Consider the following 12,980-nt stretch of genomic DNA (forward strand, 5'->3'; position numbering starts at 1 on the left):
TAATTTTATAAAAGGGTGTCATGCTGTTTGTAATCTTTTGGGAATGACCTTTTTGTTTTACTAATATTATATTGCTAAGATTCAACCATATTGTTGCATATGCCTTTATTTTATAACATGAGATAAGAGTAATTGTGAAAGAGGAGATGTGAAAGAAGAACTTGCTTGAACGTGCAGGCCATTCTCAAAGCTCAATCTTAGGAAAAAGGACATATGGATACGGAAATTCCTTTAAAACAATTCCAGGTGTATCCCCTTGGAGAGTCTTCATGTACCCTTAGAGGTAAACATATCCAGATTGAGGACTGCAGGTATATATCACCAGGTGGGGTTGCTTAAGGGAATTTGTAGATATTCTGGGCAAGTTTATTAACCTTTCCAAGCCTCAAGTTTCTTATCTTTAAAATAAATATAATAGTAACTTTCCATTGGGTTTTTTATTAGGGTAAGAAGAAAATATTTATAAATTAAATATTATATCTGTCTTTTTAAGCAAAAGTTATTCTCTAGTGTTGTCAGTTTTATGAAATTACATAAAGATAGAATTGTTTCAGAATTGTGGGTAATTTTGATAGTTACTAGTTATTCCCAGATCTTTGTTGATGAATCGTGAGTCTCTCTATGCCTGGATTACCTATTTTTAAAACTCATTTGTAGCATCTAGTTTAATTCTAGAGCATTCGGACATAGAAGCAAAGAATAGGTTACTAAAAAGTAAAAAACTTTTGCTATAAAGTTTTTTGCAAATGTTATGTTCTAGCCTTTACTGTTTTATCCTGTATCTAGTTTCTGTAAATGGCATATTTTTCTGCCTTCTTTTTCATGTCTTATTTAATGTATGACGTACTGTGATAAGGATTGGCTTTAAAAGATTGCACCAAGGATAATACTAGCCTACTTTTATAAACATATATTCTCCATTCAAAATTTTGATAAATGATTATTGATTATTCAGAAGCAAAAGAAAAATAGTCTGTCTGTAAAGGTGATGTCCTGAAGGAGATGGGGCATCAAGGATGATTTTTATTGGAGGAGTTTTACAAAGCCTATGTATGACATCTTCAAGAACAATTTCGGGTGAGGGGGTGGCTTTTGTCCTACATAGTAACTTTAGCATTTTTTTGTTAGGAAATGCCATTCACAATTTAATTTTTTTTTTTCTAGCCTTCCTTTATGGCAAGATTGTCATGAGTTATGGAGTAAAAAGCGAAGAAGACAGAAGCAAATGGGCATGACTGATGATGGTTCCACAATTAAAGCCCCCAGAAAGGACTTGTCTCTGGGCTTGGATGACAGTAGAACCAATACACCCCAGGGTGTGCTGCCGTCTTCACAGCTGAAATCTCAGGGCAACTCAAATGTAGCACCTGGTCAGTAATGCTTCCATGGGTTGGTTTTCTTTACATTGTTTTGTAGTTAATGTTGATCATATTGCTCTAGTGTGTTAAAGAATCTGTGGCTAACTGATAAAAGTTTTGTTCACTGAACTGGGCATTTCGTATCTGTTTGTGCCAGTACAGGAGTTTCATTGCTATTGGCACCACAATTTTAAGTAATCTCAAGGTAAAATAACTTATAAAGAAGCATTGAATTACCTATAATTGGTTATTGGTTAGGTTTTTCTATTTCCTTCTGGCTCCTAGTGCAGGAGTCAGTAGATCTCTTACTAATACTGCTCTCAGTGAGGCTCAGTGTTCAGTGTCTACAGATGCTTAAGGAATAGGAAGAAAGATAAGGAAGATAGCTAAAAATTATAATGGAAGTTCTTCTATACCATTTATAATGCCCTCAGGTCACTCTTAATGTTATATATTTCCCCTGTTATATTAGAGAATCTCAAAGATTAGAATCTGATTATCTGTGCCAAAATGACTTAAAATATGATAAAGAAGGATATTTTATATGTAGTTACTTTGAGGAAACTTAAATTTCTTCTGACTCAATCTGTCATAAGAGTAAGTTTCTTGATAAGAAGTCAGCCTCTTCAGTGTTGTCAAAAGTCTTGTTAAAATCATCTCATTTAGTTAACTTTTTTAAAAATGAATTCTACTCCCTCATTTTTTGCCTCTAGAATCCAGAAACATTCAGCTTTAGCTTAAGTTTCTTTTACGAAGACAGAGAGTGATATAAAATAAATGTGCATATGTGCATACATGTGCACATAGGTGGTGGTTTATAAACATGAAAAAACAGATTAGCACTTATTAAGAACTGAGTAAATGTTGATCACTTAGTTGTTTAAAACAGATCTGTGGATCAGATTGAACTTTTGGTGGTTGAGTATAAATATAGAATAGCTGAGAAAGCCTGCGAAAGATTGCCGTTAATGCTTACCCATGTAGTCTACAAGCTTATATTTGATCTTGATTAACTACATATTTAAAATACTCATACTTTAAAAACCAAAAGCAGTTATATTTGTTGTTCAAAAGTATTCTTTCTTGAAATAGTGAATTCCCCTTATACATGAAAATATTTGGTACACACACAGATTTATAGAACATCTATTCTATACAATGAGGGCTATCTATATTAAATTCAATATTATTTCTGTTCATGTTAAAAATATATAAAATTTGGCCAGGTGCAGTGGCTCATGCCTGTAATCCTAGCACTCTGGTAGACCAAGGCTGGAGAATCGCCTGGGCTCAGGAGTTCAAGACCTCAGCCTGAGCCTGAGCAAGAGTGAGACCCTGTCTCTACTAAAAATAGAAAAAATTAACCGGCTGTAGTGGCGCGCGCGTGTAGTCCCACCTACTCCAGCTACTTGGGAGGCTGAGGCAGGAGGATTGCTTGAGCCCAGGAGTTTGAGGTTGCTGTGAGCTAGGATCACGCCACTGTACTCTAGCCAGGGTGGCAGAGCGAGACTCTGTAACAAAAAAAAATAATAAAAAAAAAGAAAGGCAAAGTGAAACAATGGTAGGTTTTCTTAATTTGTATTTATATGTTTTATATACCATTTAGTGTACTGCTAAAAAAGGATTTGAGATGGCAGTAACAGAAAGTTTGGATAGTGGTCAGTTGTCCCAGGCAATAGTTGTCATGCTTGACAAGACTATCAGGTCTTTATTTCTGCTCCTCTTCATGGAACTGTTGTCCTTCATATACTAGCAACCCTAGTAGAATAAAGGGTAGTTATTTCACTCTATTATAGCTGTTAAAAAATGAATTGCCCTTTGTGGGCTTATTTTGTTGTTGCTTTGTTCTAACTTATTTTACAACCATATTGATGGTGGAGAGTTTTATTTTTTATTTTCCTTTTTAAAAAAATACTATCACTATTAAGAAGTGAGAATTCTGGTATTTTGAAATAGGGAAGAATCCTCTCTGCTCTGTTTTCTCCTCCATCATCAGTAAGTACCTTGAAAAAAGGAAATGCCCCTTCTGCAGAAGAGACACCTTATGTAAAGAGTACTTCCCTGAGAGTTCGCATGGAGGCTGTTTTCTGCTAATAGGGAAATGAAAAGGAAAATGAGGGAAAATGGCTCCTGGGTTGTAGCAAATAAGCATGGTTTCTTATTAAGGCTTGCAGGTCATAAGAAGAACTTGCAAAAGCATCTCAAAATATATAAAGAAAATATAAAAAGATAGCATTAATCATCAGTTTTTTATCTTCTTAGAGTTTCTCTTCTATTAGCCTGTCATCTGTGGTTTTGGGAATTGCTTGTCAGTGTTATATAGAGCGTTACATACATTTGAGTCTTATTGTTATATATCATTCAGATAAGCTTGCACAAAAACCTGTGTAAATCATCCCAAGTCTAAACTGAAAGTTGGAAGAAGAAAAACAAGTACATCTATTTTACTATCATATATGCATGTAATCATGTTTCTAAAGGCATTCCTAACTTACCCAAAGTGACTTAACTTAAAAAAAAGTAATTTGAATTAAAATCCAGACATTTTATCATTATCATTTTGCAGATCCTAGTCTGCAAAACAGCCTAGTTTTTCAATTTGAGGCAAAGATTAGGCTCTTGGATAATAAACTTTAGAGAAACAGGTACAATATAGTAGTTAAGAGCTTAGATTCTGGAATCAGAATACCTGAGTTTAAATCTCACCTCTGCCACTTACAGAATTTGTAATTTTGGGCAAGTTATTTACTATAGTCTCTCTGGGTAACAGTTTCTTCTCAGCAAATTGAAGTTAATAATAGAGCCTGCTTTATAAGATTGTTGTGAGGAATAAAGGATATAAAGTGCTTGGAAAGTATCTGGACACTCTATGTTAGCCATCATAATCAATTTCCCATTCACACAAGATGCTATTTTCTGGTTAAATCTGTCGAATGGACTTTTAGTGATAGTCTTGATTTTCCTTTCGAAGTATAATATTTACTCCTAAAGATAATTTATTCAAAATTGATGGCAGTTCTTTTTGTTTTATATGCAGGTACATCTTAAGTGTACATGGTATTTAACTAGACAGAGGTTCCCTTTTCAAAGTATTTTTTAAACATCTCCCTCAAATGTACATTTTAATATGGTAATACAGAGCCATTGGGGGGTGGGAGGAACTGTGAATTTGGCAGCTATAATTAATACAAATTTTGTCTTTAGTAAAAACAGGCCCTGGACAGCAGTTAAACCACAGTGAATTGGCAATTCTACTAAACCTACTACAATCTAAAACGAGTATTAATATGGCTGATTTTGTCCAAGTGTTGAACATTAAGGTAAACTGTGAGACTCAACAGCAGCTAAATAAAATAAACCTTCCTGCTGGAATTTTGGCAACAGGTGAAAAACAGACAGATCCATCAACGCCACAACAGGAGTCTTCGAAACCTTTGGGAGGAATTCAGCCTTCTTCTCAGACCATCCAGCCTAAAGTGGAGACTGATGCTGCCCAAGCGGCTGTGCAGAGTGCATTTGCAGTTCTGTTGACTCAGTTAATAAAGGCTCAGCAGTCAAAGCAGAAAGATGTGCTACTAGAGGAGAGGGAAAATGGATCGGGACATGAAGCATCATTACAACTCAGGCCACCTCCAGAACCTAGCACTCCGGTATCTGGTGAGTGTGCAAATGCCAGACTGCTAACAGCTGGTTTCATTCTCTCTTCTTGCTGTTGTCGATTATGTATAATTTGTATTGTTCAGTGACATTGCTAGGAGAGGTCCTGAAAATTCTCAGGTTATTGGTTATAGGTTGGTTTCCTAGTCTGTTTACTCCCTGGAATGGGTTCTTTAACAAATTATCCATGTGAGATATAACGCATTATGAGCGCTATAGGTTTTTCTAAGGTAAGCCAATGTTAAGAAATAATCCTTTACTCCAGATACAATAGGATGTTTGGCCAAGGCATAAATGTTTTGTACACCGTAGCTTTTTTTCTTCCACAAATAAATAGGTATATGCACAAATAAATTGGTATATGTGAAGTAACTTTGAAAAGCCAAATAAAATAAAAATTTTCAGTTACATAGACTCATTTAAATGTTAGCAGGCAATGTTAGTACTTGTAAACCTTTTTCTTTTTCATTTACCGTTTTGCCAGAGATGGAACTTGTAGAATCATGTTTAGGACCGCCCATAGTAAACGTTGACTAGTTGGATATTTAGTTTTCCATGGTAACTTTCGACTCTCTTTTTTGCTTTGTTTCACTTAGGGCAAGATGACCTCATCCAGCACCAAGATATGAGGATATTGGAGCTTACACCGGAACCAGACCGGCCTCGAATTCTGCCTCCTGATCAACGACCTCCTGAACCCCCTGAACCACCACCAGTCACTGAGGAAGACCTGGATTATCGGACAGAAAACCAGCACGTACCCACCACTAGTTCTTCATTAACTGACCCTCATGCTGGAGTGAAAGCAGCCCTGTTACAGCTGCTTGCTCAGCATCAGCCCCAGGATGAACCCAAAAGAGAAGGTGGTATTGATTATCAAGCAGGAGACACTTATGTGCCCACTTCAGACTACAAGGACAACTTTGGATCCTCTTCTTTCTCTTCTGCCCCTTATGTTAGCAATGATGGTTTAGGAAGCAGTTCTGCTCCACCATTGGAACGACGTAACTTCATTGGAAACTCAGATATTCAGCCTTTGGATAACTACAGTACTGCTTCATCTCATTCTGGTGGTCCACCTCAGCCTTCTGCCTTTTCTGAGTCATTTGCCAGTTCAGTAGCTGGATATGGAGACATTTACCTCAATGCTGGTCCCATGTTGTTTAGTGGAGACAAGGACCATAGATTTGAATATAGCCATGGTCCTATTGCAGTCCTGGCAAATAGCAGTGACCCTTCCACAGGGCCAGAGAGTACTCATCCTTTGCCAGCAAAGATGCACAACTATAACTATGGTGGTAACTTACAGGAAAACCCGGGCGGCCCCGGCCTTATGCATGGACAGACCTGGACTTCTCCTGCCCAAGGACCTGGATACCCACAGGGATACAGGGGACACATTAGCACATCAACTGGCAGAGGTCGAGGCAGAGGGTTACCATACTGAGTATCTGTTTTTCCTCAGGCACATCATTTTTATCTGGAAAGACTTTTCTAGCTGCAATTTAAGGCAGCAATCCAAGAGACTTGAATAATATTAATTCAACAACAGCTTTATTTTTATGTGGAGAAGGGTCTTGCATACAATAGTTTAAAAAAAAAGAAAAAAAAAAACCTTTGCTTAAATTCATGCTGTTCTAAAACTAGATCTATCGATTGTACATCTTCACAAATTCTAGTTAACAGTTTTATTTTGTATTCTCGCAGTTTTAAGTGGATGCTAATCTTAGGGACATAAGCCTTTTATGGCCCTCTTGCAGATCTTCTGAACTATGCACATTTGTGCTTTTTTTGTAAGTTTGGACCAACTTTTATGTAACAAACATCCCCTCCCTGTCCCTCCCCCCCCTCCAGTTTTACAACAATCAGAAAGGGCACTGATTTATTTGGTATTTTTCTTTTTACAAAGCTACCTTTAGTCAAAGGTCACTGTCAGTCTTTGCACCTGCTTTCAGTGTTATTGTGAAAGGTGTACTTTGTGCTCATTTCAGAAAATAAAACACAACCTTTCTCTTGATGCAACAGTTTTATAAAAAAAAAATGGTCAACGTTATTTTTGTTTTGTTTTGCAGATTACCATAGCCTAGCAAAATGCATTCAAATGAAACAGTGGGTTTTATATGAAAAAATATGGGTAGGGTGGGGAGGGTAAGTAAGTGCCTTAACAGGTAAGCTTAAGGTCTGAAAAAGTAGTTAACCTTTACCCCCCCTTTGTCTTTTAAAGGGAATCAATGCATTGAAGAGGCAGGAAGTTCTCAAGTTTTCAGGGGCTGCCTGTTCAGTTCCTGTTAGGTCCATTCCCTCTGCCTATCACACTTTCTCCTTTTCTGCCTGTTTGGGGCTGTGTTACCTCTCACTACTACCTTCTCTTGATGGGAGAGTGAGAGCAAAGAAAGGGAGTAGAATTGCAGTCAGTACCTTTTGTTACTTCTGAGAAGTTCTAAAACGTTTTGTCATTTAAGTGGTTGAAAGTAATAGCTAAGTGAGAATTTTAGGGTACCATTTTCTTTCAGGCTACCGTATTGTCTCTGTTTCCATTTGCCATGGAAATTGGAGGGCAGTAGTATAGAAGCAAGGGTCAATAACAGAATTTGCATAAATCTATGAAAGTTAATGGGGGAGGGGTGACAAACACCATATTTTAATTTATGCAATTGCTGTTTTAAGAAAAAGTCAACTCAGTTCACTTTATTAACTAGAAACATTGCCTTGATTGAATTTATTGAAGTGAAAAGAAGTGAGAGAGAACCTCTTGTCTTCCTTCCTCTCACCTTCTGTAAAGTTTATTACGACTTCTTCCAGACTTAGAACAACTTTAGTTCATTTTAATTTTTTTTTTTAATTATTAAAAGCAACAAAGAATGGAATAACCCATATTTAAACTGTAATGGTGTCAAGACTGACTTTGCGTGCACTTGTTCACACACACAATTATAATTCTAGAAAGGAACCAAAGGTAAATAACCAGTGTTTCCATTATCACTAAATGGAAAAATAGACTCCGGCTCCAGCTTTTGAGGTTGTCTCTGTTCCCCAGCATGTCCATATGGTTCCTTACTCCTCTTTCAACAAGCCCCTGCTCAAACAGAACATTAGTGTGTTCACGTTTGCTAAGATGTAGGGGTCATGAGGAAGGGTCAGATTGCTCATTATGCCACAAACTGCTGAAAATTAAGTTTTAGGCTTTCTTGTTCTTAAATCCTTTTGATCATACCCTACTGGAGGTTTCTCACTGGCCTTCACTTCATGCAGAGCCCTTGCTCCAACAATGTCCTAGCACTGCCACCCCCCTCCTCTATAGGGAGCACCTTCTGCCACCCCTGACCCCCGAGAAAAATTAATTTCCTGCTTCTGCAAATGCAGTCTTTTGGCCCTTTTTGGTTGCCTGAGCCCTAGCCAGCTCTATGCCCTAGGGGTTTATCATGGTATTTCCTGAAACAAAGACAGCTACTTTCCCAAGAAGAATTCCGATAATAGGTCTTACCGCTGAAAGACAGCCCCAAAAGATGATCAGATCCAGCATTCTGCCTTGAGCAACTGATGGAGACTCAGAGATTAAATGAATTACCCCAAATACACAGGGTAATGAAGTAGTAAGGTCTGGAATCCAGGTTTTCTATTTCTAAAGCTCTGCCATTCTTTTGTTTCTGATATGAGTTAATAACTTACCTCAGAGAGCCAGCTTTGGACTGTTATCAAAAGCAGGATCTTTGTCACCATTCTCTGTCCCTTTTGTTTTTGGCAACAGCTTTTGGGAGTAACTGAGTTGGACAATAAAAATTCCTTTCTGTTGGATTACAAAAGTCAGAGACTGCTGAATTGAATAAACCTTGTAGATACAGCAGTCACCTACCTCTACCTCTCCCCTTTCTCTCCTCTCAGAAGACAGACCAGATGAAAAGTTTAAACAGTTGGGAATAATGCTAATTTTAAAACTGAATCCTATTTCCCTGTGATTTCCATTATTAATTTGATGATGCCTTATCAAGAAAAAAAGGTTTTGTAAGATAAATAATATTTAAGAAGGCAGCAAGATTTTATAAACTAGTCTTAAAAAAATAATTCAAAGTAAGCCACAAAGTACAGCTACTCTACTGAACTACAACTAAATCAATATTTTATGAAGCTGCAGCAATGCTACCTCTTCAGACGAGAGCACAATGAAAAGACACTCACTGCTGCCCTGCCTGACTTTTACATTTAGTCTTTCGGTCTAGCTTGAGCCCAGGACAAGGATCTCCCCTAGAGTGTGTCGTAAGAGCAAGCGAGCCAATGGTTTATTTCCTTGACCTGGTGAGGGCTGCTAATAGCTGTTAGTTGTCCTTTTTGAAATAGCAACCACCACCAAAAAATGCCTATAAGAGCTGCGTGTTATTTAAAATTACCTATTTGAATACTGGCAAACTTATAACAAAAACGATTTTTAGTTTTGGTGTGGTACTTATTTAGCTGTTCTTTTTGACAATAATTAACTAGTCAGATCAGCTATTTCTGAGACCACTTCTGGTGTGAGTGCTAAAAATGTCTTTCATATAAAGAAAGGTGATTTTTAAGAACTGTTTTCCAGGAGGACATATAATAACTCCCATAAAAACTAGAATTTAGTCTACCTATCCTAATAATGCCAATGGTTTCTAAGATTCAGAAAAGAAAATCTCAAAAACAAATAACCAGATGTACTATGATCTTAAAACAAATTACTGAGGCAATGACATCTTGTTAAATGTTGATGACTACAGCAGTTTCATAAAAACATATAACTTTTCTGAGGATTGTTCAGGTGAATAATCTTTTTAGCCATACCTCTTCTGTTCTCCTCTCAGAAACACTGTGAGAACCACTGAGATAATTTCTCTGAATAGTTTTGAACAAAGGGTCTCACAATTTTATTGTACCAGGCAATTTTTTATTGTGCCTTCTCTAACAACATTTCCAGAAAAATGGCAATAATGCCAGACTTCTGGAAATTTTGCTTGGGTTTATTCCGAAGTCATGTGATAAATCCAATTATTTGGGCAAAATTACTAATTTACAACTGGCTTTGAGACAACAGGTCAATTTCTTCCTTTGATACTTTCCCCTATCTCCAACCCCCTTCTCTTCTTTTGTATTTGTTTTTTTCAAAAAGCTAAAATAAAATCTATATTAATTTAGTAAATACTACTGAGCACCTTCTTCAGGCATGGCACAGATGTTTCAAAAGTGCCTAGGACAAATTCTAAGTATTCAGTGGAGGATCTGAATAGAATTGAACAACCACAACTACCTGCATTTCTTTAAATGACCTGTTTGTTTCATCTAGTTGAAGTTTTTGGCCTTTCCAGGTCTAATTGTCATTTATCTTGCCCCGGTTCTGACTCACAAATAGTCTCATTTTGCTCTGCTAGGGCCAAATCACAATGAGAATTGCTTAATTCTGGGCATCACAAACTTGCATATGCAAAGGTCGGTGATCAGATGGGTGAAGAGTGGACCCTGGTTCACAGGAGGAAAGCTGAGAGAATGGCGGTATTGAAAGAACTGGGGGCCATGTTGACCGGTGAGGGCAGAGGAGGAGACTGCTCTGCTTAGCTCTACAAGAATGGCACCTCACCTTAACCTCCCCAAGCCTCAGATCCTTCACTCGTAAAATAAGCTGCTGGGTTTGAAGATCCTGAAGATTTCTTTTAGCTCAAAATGGTTTTGAGTCTATAATTAGCGGGGAAACTGATTTCAGCTCAATTCAAGGAAAAGCTTTCTTCCAATCAACCAGTCTTCGTAACAGGCAACTTCGGGAGGTGGTGAGCTCTCCACTGGTATGGGCAGAGTTGGGGTGACCATCTGTCAGGTGGCCTGTGCCAGGATCTCCTATCTTCACTGGGCCAGGTGGACCAGATGACTGCTAAAGTCTTTTCCAACTTTGTCTAGAAACTTTTCCTGTTTCAAGTAATTATCAAGAGAGCAAGTCCTATTGTCAAAATACTACAGTGCTCCAAGTCAAGGACCTTAGCAGGAGGAGGGAAAGCCCACCAGCCTGCAGCAGGGCAATGACATCCTCACCTGCCATCTGCTGAGTGACAGGCCTGGCACCAGGTACTTGACATATAGCATCTCTTACTCTTATAGCAATTCCATGAGGGAGGTATTATTCTTGTTTTGCAAAAGGGAATTGAGGCTCAGAAAGGCAAAGTAACTTTACTAAGGTCACACAGCTAGTAAGTGAAAGTTATAGAATTCAATTCTAGGTCTGTTGACTCCAATGCAGTACTTTCCATGATGTTTTCCTGTCTCAGAGGAGCAGTGTATAATGGGAGCAAGCAAGACACACAAAGAAGGGGAAGAATGTCAGGGAAGCCAAGTGCAGCATGAATCAGAAACCATGAACTAAAGACTTCCATAGTCTGTGGGTAGGGAGTGGGTGTTTACTTACATGTTGAGTTTGAGAGGCCACTGTACCAATAATAGATAATTATAAAACAAGAGGCTCCTGATGTTTCTGCCATCAAGCCCTTATGACACATTGCCTTGGTCATTCTCTATGACCCACCACAAAGAAATCTCTAGTCTGAGGTGTTGTAATATTCTTTACAATTTAAGCCCAGAATGTCCATATGGGAAAGATGGGCTATGCCTTCCATGAGCCAAAATACAACCCAAACCAAAGTTCCCTCTCTGTCCTCACTCCTTTAAGGCTTATAATGTTTAGCAAGTCTGGGTATACTTGGTTCCACTATGACTTCCCAACTATGGTCTGTGAATCACCCACCAGAATCATGTGGGGCACTAGTTAAAACATAGATTTCTGGGTCTCTCAACGTAGAGGAGCTCATCTGGTCCACTGATCTCCAGGGGTGGTACCCTGGAATATGGATTTTTAACAGGTGATTCATAGGCACATTGGAATTTCCAAACTATTGACTCTTTCTTGGCACGGGTTGGCATGTGAAGGCCAGGAGATCTAACTAGATAAGGCACAACCAAATTATCAACGTTTTTACTAAGCTAGTCTCTGAGAAAAAGAAAAGTTAAAAACTGAATAGGAAGAAATTGACTCATTTTCCCCTTAATAAGGCAATCTGGGAATTATATCAGAAATTCCTACATAGAGAGGCAATATAGAGTGGTGGTTAAAAGACGAGCTTTGAGAGCGTCGCAGCTCACAACTGTAATCTCAGCGCTTTGGGGGGCCAAGGTGGGAGGACTGCTTGAAGGCCAGGAGTTTGAGACCAGCCTAGGCAATAGCAAGACTGTGTCTCTACAAAAAAATAAAAAAATTAGCTGGGCATGGTGACTCACATCTGTAGTCCCAGCTACTCGGGAGGCTGAGGCAGGAGGATCGCTTCAGCCCAGGAGTTCGAGGTTGCATGAGCTAAAATGATGCCACTGCACTCTAGCCCAGACAACAGAGCAAGACTCTGTCACCAAAAACAAAACAAAAAAAAAAAGATAAGCTTTGGAGTCAAACCTAGGTTGTGGTTTTGACCTAGTTATTTGTCCTTGGGTAAGTTACTTACCCCAAAACCACAGTTTTCTCATTTGTAAAATGGGGATAATATAATAGGATCTACCTCATAGGTAGTGAAGAATAAATGAGCTTGTGTATCTAAAGTCCTTAGCACTATGCTAGGGGTATAGTACAGACTCAGTCATTCCATCCTGAGGACATCAATATAAAATAGAAATTGGAAAAATTATAGCAATAAAAAACCTCAAAAATATGAAAAGGTAAATATCCATAGGAAGCAGAACAATGGAAACCATGAGGTTTGAGTGACCTCTCAGACTTTCCTAGGGATGTTTTGTTACAGAAGAATGGACCAGTATCCATCACCCAGCCACTATATGATGGCATAAGTTAGATGTCCAGCTCAAGGGCCACCAATTCCAGAGAAACTGCTGGGAGTATCCCCAGAAACTTAGACCATAGATTCATTGATAAAAGTTGTTTTTTACTGTTTTTTATCATTTTATTATCATGACATACAC

At 38.2% G+C, this 12,980-nt stretch overlaps 1 protein-coding gene across 3 annotated transcripts; it reads left to right on the forward strand.

The window, feature by feature from the left end:
• Window positions 1-1,170: 1,170 nt before the first annotated feature.
• On the forward strand, window positions 1,171-7,032 carry LOC105808817 (cyclin-dependent kinase 13-like). Of its 3 annotated transcripts, none has more exons than XM_012642571.1 (3): window positions 1,171-1,370; window positions 4,563-5,015; window positions 5,612-7,032. In XM_012642571.1, exons 1-3 carry the CDS (start codon window positions 1,226-1,228, stop codon window positions 6,460-6,462), a joined length of 1,449 nt encoding a protein of 482 aa, XP_012498025.1. In that variant the 5' UTR covers window positions 1,171-1,225; the 3' UTR covers window positions 6,463-7,032. The 3 variants fall into 3 exon arrangements, with proteins under 3 accessions (XP_012498025.1, XP_012498034.1, XP_012498043.1); XM_012642580.1 differs by having other exon boundaries at window positions 4,572-5,015; XM_012642589.1 differs by having other exon boundaries at window positions 4,743-5,015.
• The last annotated feature ends 5,948 nt before the right edge of the window (window positions 7,033-12,980 follow it).

This window comes from Propithecus coquereli, unplaced genomic scaffold (genome assembly GCF_000956105.1).
Source record: "Propithecus coquereli isolate 6110/MARCELLA unplaced genomic scaffold, Pcoq_1.0 Scaffold10, whole genome shotgun sequence".
Classification (NCBI taxonomy): Eukaryota; Metazoa; Chordata; class Mammalia; order Primates; family Indriidae; genus Propithecus; species Propithecus coquereli.

Coding starts and splice junctions, on each gene's coding strand:
- LOC105808817 (XM_012642571.1), top strand. CDS start 1,226: ATGGGCATGACTGATGATGGTTCCACAATTAAAGCCCCCAGAAAGGAC. Junction 1,371..4,562: donor CAACTCAAATGTAGCACCTG/GTCAGTAATGCT, acceptor TTTTGTCTTTAG/TAAAAACAGGCCCTGGACAG. Junction 5,016..5,611: donor ACCTAGCACTCCGGTATCTG/GTGAGTGTGCAA, acceptor TGTTTCACTTAG/GGCAAGATGACCTCATCCAG.